The sequence below is a fragment of the Oncorhynchus tshawytscha genome, linkage group LG05 (genome assembly GCF_018296145.1).
Source record: "Oncorhynchus tshawytscha isolate Ot180627B linkage group LG05, Otsh_v2.0, whole genome shotgun sequence".
Lineage (NCBI taxonomy): Eukaryota > Metazoa > Chordata > Actinopteri > Salmoniformes > Salmonidae > Oncorhynchus > Oncorhynchus tshawytscha.
In genome coordinates this window covers 36467016-36480942 of record NC_056433.1, presented here as the reverse complement: position 1 = coordinate 36480942, position 13927 = coordinate 36467016, and the positions used below count along the sequence as shown (strand labels likewise).

The 13927-nt window shown below is 42.1% G+C and overlaps 1 protein-coding gene across 3 annotated transcripts in view; it reads left to right on the top strand.

Annotated features, from left to right (window-relative positions):
• The window catches only part of LOC112241085 (1-phosphatidylinositol 4,5-bisphosphate phosphodiesterase beta-1), a 239217-nt gene that overhangs the window by 119880 nt on the left and 105410 nt on the right, over positions 1-13927 (top strand). For all 3 annotated transcript variants that reach the window (XR_006083419.1, XM_042321857.1, XM_042321858.1), the window contains exons 4-5: positions 12358-12498; positions 13509-13588. Coding sequence is in view for 2 of the 3 variants with exons in the window: in XM_042321857.1 (XP_042177791.1) it covers positions 12358-12498; positions 13509-13588 (221 nt within the window). In the remaining variant the exon portion in view is untranslated. The remainder of the gene's footprint in view (positions 1-12357; positions 12499-13508; positions 13589-13927) is intronic.

Below are 13927 nucleotides of genomic sequence, written 5' to 3'. Positions count from 1 at the left end.
GCTCTCTCTCACACACACACACACACACCACATCTGAATGTCTTATTGTAGAATCACAGTAATCTCCTAGTGAAGAATGCTTTTACATGCAGTAATCATTCACCTGTTTGGGACTCTTGTGCGTATATACAAGGTTTGAAGGAAGTTGTGCGTGCTTGCCTGCCTGTGTGAGTGTGTGAGTGTGTGCGTGTGTGTGAGAAAGTGTGTGCGTGCTTGTGAGTGCGTCAGGCTCTGTGTGTGTAGTGTGTGTCTCTGATTATAATGAACGTCATTTGCGGGAAGTGAAGCAGGCTGGGATAGAAACGCTGGTCTCATAGTCATAATTGGAGTCAATGTTTCTGTGCGCTACTCTCCTCCACTGAGTTATGAGGTGACTAATGTTTAAAACATGCTCTGCAGACGCAGCATGACCTTCTTGAATAAAACACTGCACCACGAAGGGATGGGATGGAGTGAAGTAAAGGAATGAAATACGAAGGGGTGGAGTGAAGTAAAGGAATGAAATACGAAGGGATGGAGTGAAGTAAAGGAATGAAATACGAAGGGATGGAATGAAGTAAAGGAATGAAATACAAAGGGGTGGAGTAAAGTAAAGGAATGAAATACGAAGGGATGGAGTGAAATAAATGAATGAAATACGAAGGGATGGAGTAAAGTAAAGGAATGAAATATTAAGGGATACAGAGAAATAAAGGAATGAAATACGAAAGAATGGAGTGAAGTAAAGGAATGAAATACGGAGGGATGGAGTGAAGTAAAGGAATGAAATATGAAGGGATACAGAGAAATAAAGGAATGAAATATGAAAGAATGGAGTGAAGTAAAGGAATGAAATACGGAGGGATGGAAGTAAAGGAATGAAATATGAAGGGATACAGAGAAATAAAGGAATGAAATACGAAAGAATGGAGGAAGTAAAGGAATGAAATACGGAGGGATGGAGTGAAGTAAAGGAATGAAATATGAAGGGATACAGAGAAATAAAGGAATGAAATATGAAGGGATACAGAAAGGTACGAAGGATACAGAGAAATAAAGGAATGTGAAGGGATACTGAAGAATAAAGGAATGAAATACGAAGGGGTGGAGTGAAGTAAAGGAATGAAATACGAAGGGATGGAGTGAAGTAAAGGAATGAAATACGGAGGGATGGAGTGAAGTAAAGGAATGAAATACGGAGGGATGGAGTGAAGTAAAGGAATGAAATACGGAGGGATGGAGTGAAGTAAAGGAATGAAATATGAAGGGATACAGAGAAATAAAGGAATGAAATACGAAGGGATGGAGTGAAGTAAAGGAATGAAATACGGAGGGATGGAGTGAAGTAAAGGAATGAAATATTAAGGGATACAGAGAAATAAAGGAATGAAATACGAAAGAATGGAGTGAAGTAAAGGAATGAAATACGGAGGGATGGAGTGAAGTAAAGGAATGAAATATGAAGGGATACAGAGAAATAAAGGAATGAAATATGAAGGGATACAGAAAGGTAAAGGAATGAAATACGAAGGGATACAGAGAAATAAAGGAATGAAATACGAAGGGATACTGAAGAATAAAGGAATGAAATACGAAGGGGTGGAGTGAAGTAAAGGAATGAAATACGAAGGGATGGAGTGAAGTAAAGGAATGAAATACGAAGGGATGGAGTGAAGTAAAGGAATGAAATACGGAGGGATGGAGTGAAGTAAAGGAATGAAATACGGAGGGATGGAGTGAAGTAAAGGAATGAAATATGAAGGGATACAGAGAAATAAAGGAATGAAATACGAAGGGATGGAGGAATAAAGAATGAAATACGGAGGGAAGGTAAAGGAATGAAATATGAAGGATACAGAGAAATAAAGGAATGAAATACGAAGGGTGAATAAAGGAATGAAATACGGAGGGATGGAGTGAAGTAAAGGAATGAAATACGAAGGGGTGGAATGAAGTAAAGGAATGAAATACGGAGGGATGGAGTGAAGTAAAGGAATGAAATATGAAGGGATACAGAGAAATAAAGGAATGAAATATGAAGGGATACAGAAAGGTAAAGGATGAAACAGGGATACAGAGAAATAAAGGAATGAAATACGAAGGGATACTGAAGAATAAAGGAATGAAATACGAAGGGGTGGAGTGAAGTAAAGGAATGAAATACGAAGGGATGGAGTGAAGTAAAGGAATGAAATACGAAGGGATACAGAAAAATAAAGGAATGAAATACGAAGGGATACAGAGAAATAAAGGAATGAAATATGAAGGGATGGATTGAAGTAAAGGAATGAAATACGAAGGGATACAGAGCAATAAAGGAATGAAATACGAAGGGATACAGAGAAATAAAGGAAGGAAATACGAAGGGATACAGAGAAATAAAGGACTGAAATTCTAAGGGGTGGAATGAAGTAAAGGAATTGAAATACGAAGAGATGGAGTGAAGTAAAGGAATGAAATACGAAGGGGTGGAATGAAGTAAAGGAATGAAATACGAGGGGATGGAGTGAAGTAAAGGAATGAAATACGAAGGGATACAGAAAAATAAAGGAATGAAATACGAAGGGATACAGAGAAATAAAGGAATGAAAGGAAGGGATACAGAGAATAAAGGAATGAAATACGAAGGGATACAGAGAAATAAAAAAAGTAATGAAATATGAAGGGGTGGAGTGAAGTAAAGGATTGAAATACAAAGGGATACAGAGAAAATAAAGTAATGAAATACGAAGGGATACAGAGAAATAAAGGAATGAAATACGAAGGGGTGGAGTGAAGTAAAGAAATGAAATACAAAGGGATACAGAGAAATAAAGGAATGAAATACGAAGGGATACAGAGAAATAAAGGAATGAAATACGAAGGGATACAGAGAAATAAAGGAATGAAATATGAAGGGATGGATTGAAGTAAAGGAATGAAATACGAAGGGATACAGAGCAATAAAGGAATGAAATACGAAGGGATACAGAGAAATAAAGGACTGAAATTCTAAGGGGTGGAATGAAGTAAAGGAATTGAAATACGAAGAGATGGAGTGAAGTAAAGGAATGAAATACGAAGGGGTGGAATGAAGTAAAGGAATGAAATACGAAGGGATGGAGTGAAGTAAAGGAATGAAATACGAAGGGACACAGAAAAATAAAGGAATGAAATACGAAGGGATACAGAGAAATAAAGGAATGAAAGGAAGGGATACAGAGAATAAAGGAATGAAATACGAAGGGATACAGAGAAATAAAAAAAGTAATGAAATATGAAGGGGTGGAGTGAAGTAAAGGATTGAAATACAAAGGGATACAGAGAAATAAAGTAATGAAATACGAAGGGATACAGAGAAATAAAGTAATGAAATACGAAGGGGTGGAGTGAGGTAAAGAAATGAAATACAAAGGGATACAGAGAAATAAAGGAATGAAATACGAAGGGATACAGAGAAATAAAGGAATGAAATACGAAGGGATACAGAGAAATAAAGTAATGAAATACAAAGGGATGGAGTGAAGTAAAGGAATGAAATACGAAGGGATACAGAGAAATAAAGGAATGAAATACGAAGGGATACAGAGAAATAAAGGAATGAAATATGAAGGGATACAGAGAAATAAAGGAATGAAATACGAAGGGATACTGAGAAATAAAGGAATGAAATACGAAGGGATACAGAGAAAATAAAGGAATGAAATACGAAGGGATGGAGAGAAATAAAGGAATGAAATACGAAGGGATACAGAGAAAATAAAGGAATGAAATACGAAGTGATACTTTGAAAATAAAGGAATGAAATACGAAGGGATACAGAGAAATAAAGGAATGAAATACGAAGGGATACAGAGAAATAAAGTAATGAAATACAAAGGGATGGAGTGAAGTAAAGGAATGAAATACAAAGGGATGGAATGAAGTAAAGGAATGAAATACGAAGGGATGGAGTGAAGTAAAGGAATGAAATACGAAGGGATACAGAGAAAATAAAGGAATGAAATACGAAGGGATACAGAGAAATAAAGTAATGAAATACGAAGGGGTGGAGTGAAGTAAAGGAATGAAATACGAAGGGATACAGAGAAAATAAAGGAATGAAATACGAAGTGATACTTTGAAAATAAAGGAATGAAATATGAAGGGATACAGAGAAATAAAGGAATGAAATACGAAGGGATACAGAGAAATAAAGGAATGAAATATGAAGGGATACAGAGAAATAAAGGAATGAAATACGAAGGGGAGAAATAAAGGAATGAAATACGAAGGGATACAGAGTAATAAAAAGAAACATGAAATGAAATAAAGGAATGAAGGGATACAGAGAAATAAAGGAATGAAATACGAAGGGGTGGAGGATAAAGAATGAAATACGAAGGGATACAGAGAAAATAAAGGAATGAAATACGAAGTGATACTTTGAAAATAAAGGAATGAAATACGAAGGGATACAGAGAAATAAAGGAATGAAATACGAAGGGATACAGAGAAATAAAGTAATGAAATACAAAGGGATGGAGTGAAGTAAAGGAATGAAATACGAAGGGATACAGAGAAATAAAGGAATGAAATACGAAGGGATACAGAGAAAATAAAGGAATGAAATACGAAGTGATACTTTGAAAATAAAGGAATGAAATATGAAGGGATACAGAGAAATAAAGGAATGAAATACGAAGGGATACAGAGAAATAAAGGAATGAAATATGAAGGGATACAGAGAAATAAAGGAATGAAATACGAAGGGATACAGAGAAATAAAGTAATGAAACATGAAGGGATACAGAGAAATAAAGTAATGAAACATGAAGGGATACAGAGAAATAAAGTAATGAAACATGAAGGGATGGAGTGAAGTAAAGGAATGAAATACGAAGGGATACAGAGAAAATAAAGGAATGAAATACGAAGTGATACTTTGAAAATAAAGGAATGAAATACGAAGTGATACTTTGAAAATAAAGGAATGAAATACGAAGGGATACAGAGAAATAAAGTAATGAAATACGAAGGGATACAGAGAAATAAAGTAATGAAATACAAAGGGATACAGAGAAATAAAGTAATGAAATATGAAGGGATACAGAGAAATAAAGTAATGAAATACGAAGGGATACAGAGAAATAAAGGAATGAAATACAAAGGGATGGAATGAAGTAAAGTAATGAAATACGAAGGGATACAGAGAAATAAAGTAATGAAATACAAAGGGATGGAGTGAAGTAAAGGAATGAAATACAAAGGGATGGAATGAAGTAAAGGAATGAAATACGAAGGGATGGAGTGAAGTAAAGGAATGAAATACGAAGGGATGGAGTGAAGTAAAGGAATGAAATACGAAGGGATGGAGTGAAATAAAGTAATGAAATACGAAGGGATACAGAGAAATAAAGGAATGAAATACAAAGGGATACAGAGAAATAAAGGAATGAAATGCGAAGGGATACAGACAAATAAAGGAATGAAATACGAAGGGATACAGAGAAATAAAGGAATGAAATGCGAAGGGATGGAGTGAAGTAAAGGAATGAAATACGAAGGGATGATGCAATGACGGTATATATGAATAGACATAGCCATCAATCACGTGACACCATTCATTCCTATGTGAAGACTGAACAGCGCGTTGAAGCCAATTTCATGGAGACGTATAGCGTGTACAGTTTGAGCTACACCAGGAAGTGATGTTGCAGGCTATCTCAGTGCTGCCCCCTCTCATTAACATGTTCATACACACACACCCACACACACATTCTGAATATGGGGCCAAGGAAGTCTTGGGGCGACACAATGAATTACCCATAATTCCTTTCTCCAACTACCCCAGGCGTTTTTTGTCCCAACCCCACAATATTGCTGCTCCGCTAGTGAACAAGGCTAGCCACCGGCAGGACTGCTGCTAGGACAGGGCAGTTGTACAACTCCTTATAAGACGGTTGTTTGTTGTTCCAGGTTAGCCTGAGTGCCAATCTGTTTGCGCTATCGTGCCAACTCCTTGTCACTCAGCTTGACAAGGACAGCAACAGAGTTGGCAAAAGCACACAAACAAATCTGGGACCAGGCTAGATTCACCCAAAGAGGAGGAAAAACAAAAATAAACTTTGTCATATTTGACATTCTTCAAACCAACATTTGAGTCAATAGATGTTCCTTAGGGGCATCCAGACCTGAAACCTTCAGGTTATTGACCCAAACATTTAGGTTGAGATCCACGTATTACAAGAATACCAGTGGGCTGGAGTTTCTTCTTCAAACCCAGAACTCGTACCTGGAATCCTCAGAAACCTCCCCGCCGTGGTGAATCCTAATGTGAAGCCAACGTTGCTCTTATAATGAACTAACTTGAAAGAGTCCGTACGAAGAGAAGAGGTCAGCTGTGTAGAGGTACGACGTGAGGTCTGGAGTTGAATCATTTACTGCAGAACAGACAGTAGTCGCAGTAGCCACTTAACTTGAACAGCGGTGGCCTGCGGTGTATAAATGGATAACGAGGGAAATTAAAGCTACATGAATCATCAGATGAGTATTAGAGAAACAGGTAGATGTGCTGGATGAACTATTCTTCAGAAAAGGAATGAGGAGAAGTACGAGGTTAAGAGACAGCCCACAGATGGACACTATCGCTCGCTCTCTAAGCTGTGCGTGTGTGGGGATTGTGCCAATGGGCGGGCGGGCGTGTGTGTGGGGATTGTGCCAATGGGCGGGCGGGCGTGTGTGTGGGGATTGTGCCAATGGGCGGACGGGCGTGTGTGTGGGGATTGTGCCAATGGGCGGGCGGGCGTGTGTGTGTGTGGGGATTGTGCCAATGGGCGGGCGGGCGTGTGTGTGTGTGGGGATTGTGCCAATGGGCGGGCGGGCGTGTGTGTGTGTGGGGATTGTGCCAATGGGCAGGCGGGCGTGTGTGTGGGGATTGTGCCAATGGGCGGGCGGGCGTGTGTGTGTCGATTGTGCCAATGGGCGGGCGGGCGTGTGTGTGGGGATTGTGCCAATGGGCGGGCGGGCGTGTGTGTGTGTGTGTGTGGGGATTGTGCCAATGGGCGGGCGGGCGTGTGTCGATTGTGCCAATGGGCGTGCGTGTGTGTGTGTGTGTGTGTGTGTGTGGGGATTGTGCCAATGGGCGGGCGGGCGTGTTTTGGGGATTGTGCCAATGGGCGGGCGGGCGTGTGTGTGGGGATTGTGCCAATGGGCGGGCGTGTGTGTGGGGATTGTGCCAATGGGCGGGCGGGCGTGTGTGTGTCGATTGTGCCAATGGGCGTGCGTGTGTGTGTGGCGGTGTGCCAATGGGCGGGCGGGCGTGTGTGTGTGTGTTGATTGTGCCAATGGGCGGGCGGGCGTGTGTGTGGGCATGCAGTGTGTGCGTGTGTGTGGGCATGCAGTGTGTGTGTGTGTGTGTGTGTGTGTGTGTGTGTGTGTGTGTGTGTGTGTTTGTGTGTGTGTGTGTGTGTGTGTGTGTGTGTGTGTGTGTGGTGACAGGAAGGGTTCGTGACAGCCCAGGGAGCAGGGAAGGCAGCATCACCCTGCTAAGAGGACTACCTCCCTTGTACTGAAGTAATAAATGACTGAGCACTGTGTTCCCACGCTACAGCTGTCAGATAGCCACGCACACAGACACTAACACACAAACACACACACACACACCAAAGTGATGCATTACACACACGCCTTCTTTCACAGTCACACCATCATCCCACACACCTCTGCACACACACAATTCTCTCTTTCTCTCTCTATATATACTGTATCTCTCTTTTCCTCTCAAACACACAGAAACTGGCTTGAAGGGGTAATACGCACACACTGCCCCCCCTCCTGCCGCTTGGCTCTAAATCTCCCATCGCCGCGGCAACAGGACCCTCAGGCATGCCTCCAAATGCTCCCACAATACACCAGCACTAATTAAATCTCAGGTCTATTCTCCTCAACTCTCCTCTCCTTTCTCTCTCCTCCTCCCTCTCTCCTCTCCAATGAAATATGCATTCGATTCACTGACGGATCGTACAGGTCTCCACTACATGCTACACTACATGCTACAGACAGACAGGTCTGTCTTTCTGTAGTCCAGGTAGAGATCTGTTGAGGCTGCTTTCAGCGGAGGTTGCCGTTGCCTTCATTTGCAGGGAATTCTACTGTACTGTCTATTCGAGATGCAGAGCACCTGCAACCTGCATACAGTATACTGTCTCTCCATCTATCAGTATCCTGCATACAGTATACTGTCTCTCCATCTATCAGTATCATGCATACACTATACTAACTCTCCACCTATCAGTATCCTGCATATAGTATACTGTCTCTCCATCTATCAGTATCCTGCATACACTATACTAACTCTCCATCTATCAGTATCCTGCATACAGTATACTGTCTCTCCATCTATCAGTATCCTGCATACAGTATACTGTCTCTCCATCTATCAGTATCCTGCATACACTATACTAACTCTCCACCTATCAGTATCCTGCATATAGTATTCTGTCTCTCCATCTATCAGTATCATGCATACAGTATACTGTCTCTCAATCTATCAGTATCCTGCATACAGTAAGTATACTGTCTCTCCATCTATCAGTATCCTGCATACGGTATTCTATCTCTCCATCTATGAGTATCATGCATATAGTATACTGTCTCTCCATCTATCAGTATCCTGCATACGGTATTCTATCTCTCCATCTATGAGTATCATGCATACAGTATACTGTCTCTCCATCTATCAGTATCCTGCATACGGTATTCTATCTCTCCATCTATGAGTATCCTGCATACAGTATACTGTCTCTCCATCTATCTGTATCCTGCATACAGTATTCTGTCTCTCCATCTATCAGTATCATGCATATAGTATACTGTCTCTCCATCTATCTGTATCCTGCATACAGTATACTGTCTCTCCATCTATCTGTATCCTGCATACAGTATACTGTCTCTCCATCTATCTGTATCCTGCATACAGTATACTGTCTCTCCATCTATCAGTATCATGCATACAGTATACTGTCTCTCCATCTATCTGTATCCTGCATACAGTATTCTGTCTCTCCATCTATCAGTATCCTGCATACAGTATACTGTCTCTCCATCTATCAGTATCCTGCATATAGTATACTGTCTCTCCATCTATCTGTATCCTGCATACAGTATTCTGTCTCTCCATCTATCAGTATCATGCATACAGTATACTGTCTCTCCATCTATCAGTATAGTAAAGGTAGACACACACCAGATAGGTGCAGTGAAATGTGTTGTTTTACAGGGTCCGCCATTGTAGTACGACGCCTCTGGAGCATATTCGGGTTAAGTACCTTGGTCAAGCTTTTTCACCTCGTCGACTCGTGTATTTGAACCAGCAACCTTTAAAATACTGGCTCAACACTCTAACCGCTAGGCTACCTGCTGCCCTACGGCTGGAAGAATGTCTGCCATGGCCTCAAGATGATTCCAGACAGTGCTGGTAATAATGGCTTGCTCGAGTTAAAGCAACATATACTATGCAGCATCATCTAACTTTGATATGTGGCTCATGTAGAACGGAGGAATTTTGCTCTCAGCACGTCTGAGAGACTGCAGGCGTGAGATGTTTCTAGAACCATCCATCTCCCAGACTTCTCAACACTACAGTCATCAGTTGGGAATTCAACTTGTCTCAGACTGCTTTTCCAAGATCCAAGGTCTCTTAAGAACTGAAGCCTGTCTTTGCGTTTGACTAAAAGCGTTGAGGCGTTGGAAGTTCGTCCGACATTGTTCGTCAGAGAGTGTCTGTGTGCGTATGTTTGAATGTATGTTTTGAAATTGCACTAGACAGTCTTGTGTGTGTGACACACCGTGTGTGTGTCTGTGTTTTGAACAGTCGTCAGACATGCAGACTTGGTTGCCAAAAGAGTAAAAATCTCAAACAGAAGAAAAATATTGCTTCTGAAAAGTTCACTGTAATACTAATGGGCGCCTCTGAGCTGGGGGATTTGATTGGAGGGCGTTGGGGGACATGTAGGGGACATTTATCAGTGTGACACAGCACAGAATGCTCTTTGTTTGATTGGGCAAATTAGTGGGGAACTAATTTGCTTGCGCTGCAAAATCTTTTACAGACTCTTTTTGTTGGTGTTAATTGACCTAGCTGAACCACTTTGTATTCTGCCCTGATGACAGAAGAATGGGAGAGAAAATATCATTGTTATTCATTTCTGGTGCCTCGGAGGCCGTGCCCAGTTGCTCTGTGCTTTAGCATGGTTTGCATTAAAGACGAGTGGTTGTGTAGTATGTTTCCAAAGGGATATATGGTTTATAATGTGTATTTACGCTGCAGCGGACAGACATCCCCAGTGAATGTGGAGGTATCTCTGTTCAGGCCCTCACTATTATGCCGTCAATAACCAGTGTGACAAACTGGGTATTGAACCCAGTCTTTTGCCTGCCCCAAGACTGTGTTATCCAACTGAGCTAAAGTATACTGTCTGAGGTAATACAAGTGTCATGGTCTCAGTCAAGCATAGTTATCGTTATATAAGTTACATGCGCATCCCGCAGGCCTACTTTACCCAACCACCTCGGATGCTGTACAGACACATTGCAATGCCCTGGTGAACCCACAGGCAACATCATATACCCCATGCATTTACCACCTGCTGCCATTCATAACGACATACTGGCTATTCATTACTTAGACATTAATGATGTTTATTCATGAACCGGAGGGCCTGTTGTCCGGACTGCTGGCAGTCTCTATGTGGGTGCCACAGGGTTCACTTCTCAGGCCGTCTCTCTTCTCTGTATATATCATTGATGTCGCTCTTGCTGCTGGTGATTCTCTGATTCATGACACCGTTCTGTATACTTCTGGCTCTTCTTTGGACACTGTGTTAACTAACCTCCAGACGAGCTTCAATAACCATACAAGTCTCCTTCCGTGGCCTCCAACTGCTCTTAAATGCAAGTAAAACTAAATGCATGCTCTTCAACCGATCGCTGCCTGCACCTGGCCGCCCGTCCAGGATCACTACTCTGGACGGTTCTGACTTAGAATATGTGGACAACTACAAATACCTAGGTGTCTGGTTAGACTGTAAACAAAATAGCCTCCAACACTCTACTCAACAAATTGGATGCAGTCTATCACAGTGTCATCTATTTTGTCACCAAAGCCCCATATACTACCCACCACTGCGACCTGTACACTCTCGTTGGCTGGCCCTCGCTTCATACTCGTCGCCAAACCCACTGGCTCCAGGTCATCTACAAGTCTCTGCTAGGTAAAGCCCCGCCTTATCTGAGCTCACTGGTCACCATAGCAGCACCCACCCGTAGCACGCGCTCCAGCAGGTATATCTCACTGGTCACCATAGCAGCACCCACTCGTAGCACACGCTCCAGCAGGTATATCTCACTGGTCACCATAGCAGCACCCACCCGTAGCACGCGCTCCAGCAGGTATATCTCACTGGTCACCCCCAAAGCCAATTGGCCGCTTTTGGCCGCCTTTCCTTCCAGTTTTCTGCTGCCAATGACTGGAACGAACTGCAAAAATCACTGAACCTGGAGACTCATATCTCCCTCACTAGCTTTAAGCACCAGCTGTCAGAGTAGCTCACTGTGTGTGTGTGTGTGTGTGTGTGTGTGTGTGTGTGTGTGTGTGTGTGTGTGTGTGTGTGTGTGTGTGTGTGTGTGTGTGTGTGTGTGTGTGTGACATCTTAGCTGATGTTAAGAGAATATGCTGAACCTCGCAGGTCCGGTTGGGCTGATGATGATGATTGGTTGCCACTCTTCATGGTCTACTCCCGAAGTCATATCTCTCACTGATCAGTTTCATTCTCAGGAAGTCAAATCGTGATCTGATTGGTTGATTGGGCTGTTGTTGTCATTGCCATAGTACCAGACGGTGGGAGTCATCTACTCCTGCTACTTCCTGAGTTCGGGCTTCCAGCAGCAACGGCAAAAAATATGTTTTGTTTTCACGTACACTGGATAGGTGCATTGAAATGTGGTGTTTTACAGGGTCGGCCATAGTAGTACGGCACCTGGAGCAAATTAGGGTTAAGTGCCTTGCTCAAGGACACATCAACAGATTTTTCATCTTGTCGGCTCAGGTATTCAAACCAAAACCTTCCGGTTAGTGGCCCAACGCTCTAACTGCTAGGCTAAAGTCACACTGTCAGACACAGTGGGGGTAATTCTGGGAAGGTGCTAGAGCTGTAGTGGCTGTGTTATTAATGACACGCTTTCGTGACGGTTTAAAAGTCTACATATGTCCTTTGAAAATTAATTTAAAGGTGTTTCCTCTGAGTGTGTAGTATGCAAATGTGTGTGAGCTCATAATGTTGGGTTGCCAATGGAGAAGGGTTAAGGCCTAGAGTTATTGTGTTACTGACACATCACTTATCTGTTGTGTGGTCTGTGTAGGACATGAAGCTACGAGAGCTGCTGGACGTCAGCACCCTGGTGGGGAAGATGGAGAACCGGATGCTGACGGTGGTGAGCGGACCAGACATGGTCAACATCACCTACCTCAACTTCATGGCCTTCCAGGAGGAGATCGCCAAGGTAAGTAAACATGAATAATCCACTTATTGCAGAGGAATAGGGCTTTAGTACACATGAATAAGGGCTTTGGTACACATGAATAATGCCTTTATTAATCATGAATAGGGCTTTATTAAACGTGAATAGGGCTTTAATAAACGTGAATAGGGCTTTAATAAACACCCATAAGGACTTTATTAATCATGAATATAGATTTATTAAACATGAATAGGGTTTTATTAAACGTGAATAGGGCTTTAATAAACACCCATAATGACTTTATTAATCATGAATAGGGCTTTAATAAACACCCATAATGACTTTATTAATCATGAATAGGGCTTTATTAAACGTGAATAGGGCTTTAATAAACGTGAATAGGGCTTTAATAAACACCCATAAGGACTTTATTAATCATGAATAGGGCTTTAATAAACACCCATAAGGACTTTATTAATCATGAATATAGATTTATTAAACATGAATAGGGTTTTATTAAACACGAATAAGGACTTAATTAATCACAAATAGGGCTTTATTAAACGTGAATAGGGCTTTAATAAACGTGAATAGGGCTTTAATAAACACCCATAAGGACTTTATTAATCATGAATAGAGATTTATTAAACATGAATAGGGTTTTATTAAACACGAATAAGGACTTAATTAATCACAAATAGGGCTTTATTAAACATTAATAAAGACTTTATTAATCATGAGCAAGACTTTATCAAACATGAATAAAGGCTTTATTAAAGGTTTATTTGATGTAGTTGATGTCAACATCAGTTACCTCTTTTAGGAGGTTGGCCAAAGTGCTTATAACTAATTAATTAATGACTAAGCTATTTCAGTCCATGAAGTGTGAGTTAGTTAAGCTTGTTAGACTTACACTGAACCCATCATTCCTCCAGTGTATAATTATAAGGTCTGGTGTGTGGGTGGCTAGCTTGCACCTCCAATCGATCCTCGCGACTGTGTTTCTTCCTTCTGACGGAGTGAGTATGTATGTGTGTGTTCTTCCGGTGCAGGAGTGGGCTGAAGAGTTGTTTGGCCTGGCGTCTAACCTACTGGCGCAGAACATGTCCAGAGAAGCATGCCTGGAGAAAGCGTAAGTCCCTGGACACATCACGCATCACACACTGGAAGGCAGCAGTTCACACCCAATCAGGTCTGCAGGGCGCTTCACACCGCTTCACACTACTCACAGAGAGAGAGGGGGGGGGGGCAGAGAGAGAGCAAGAGGGGGTCAGAGAGAGGGGGGGGCAGAGAGAGAGCAAGAGGGGGTCAGAGAGAGGGGGGGCAGAGAGAGAGGGGGCAGAGAGAGAGAGCAAGAGGGGGTCAGAGAGGGGGGGCAGAGAGAGAGCAAGAGGGGGTCAGAGAGAGAGCAAGAGGGGGTCAGAGAGAGAGCAAGATATGGGGTGAATGCACACACGCGCGCACACACATG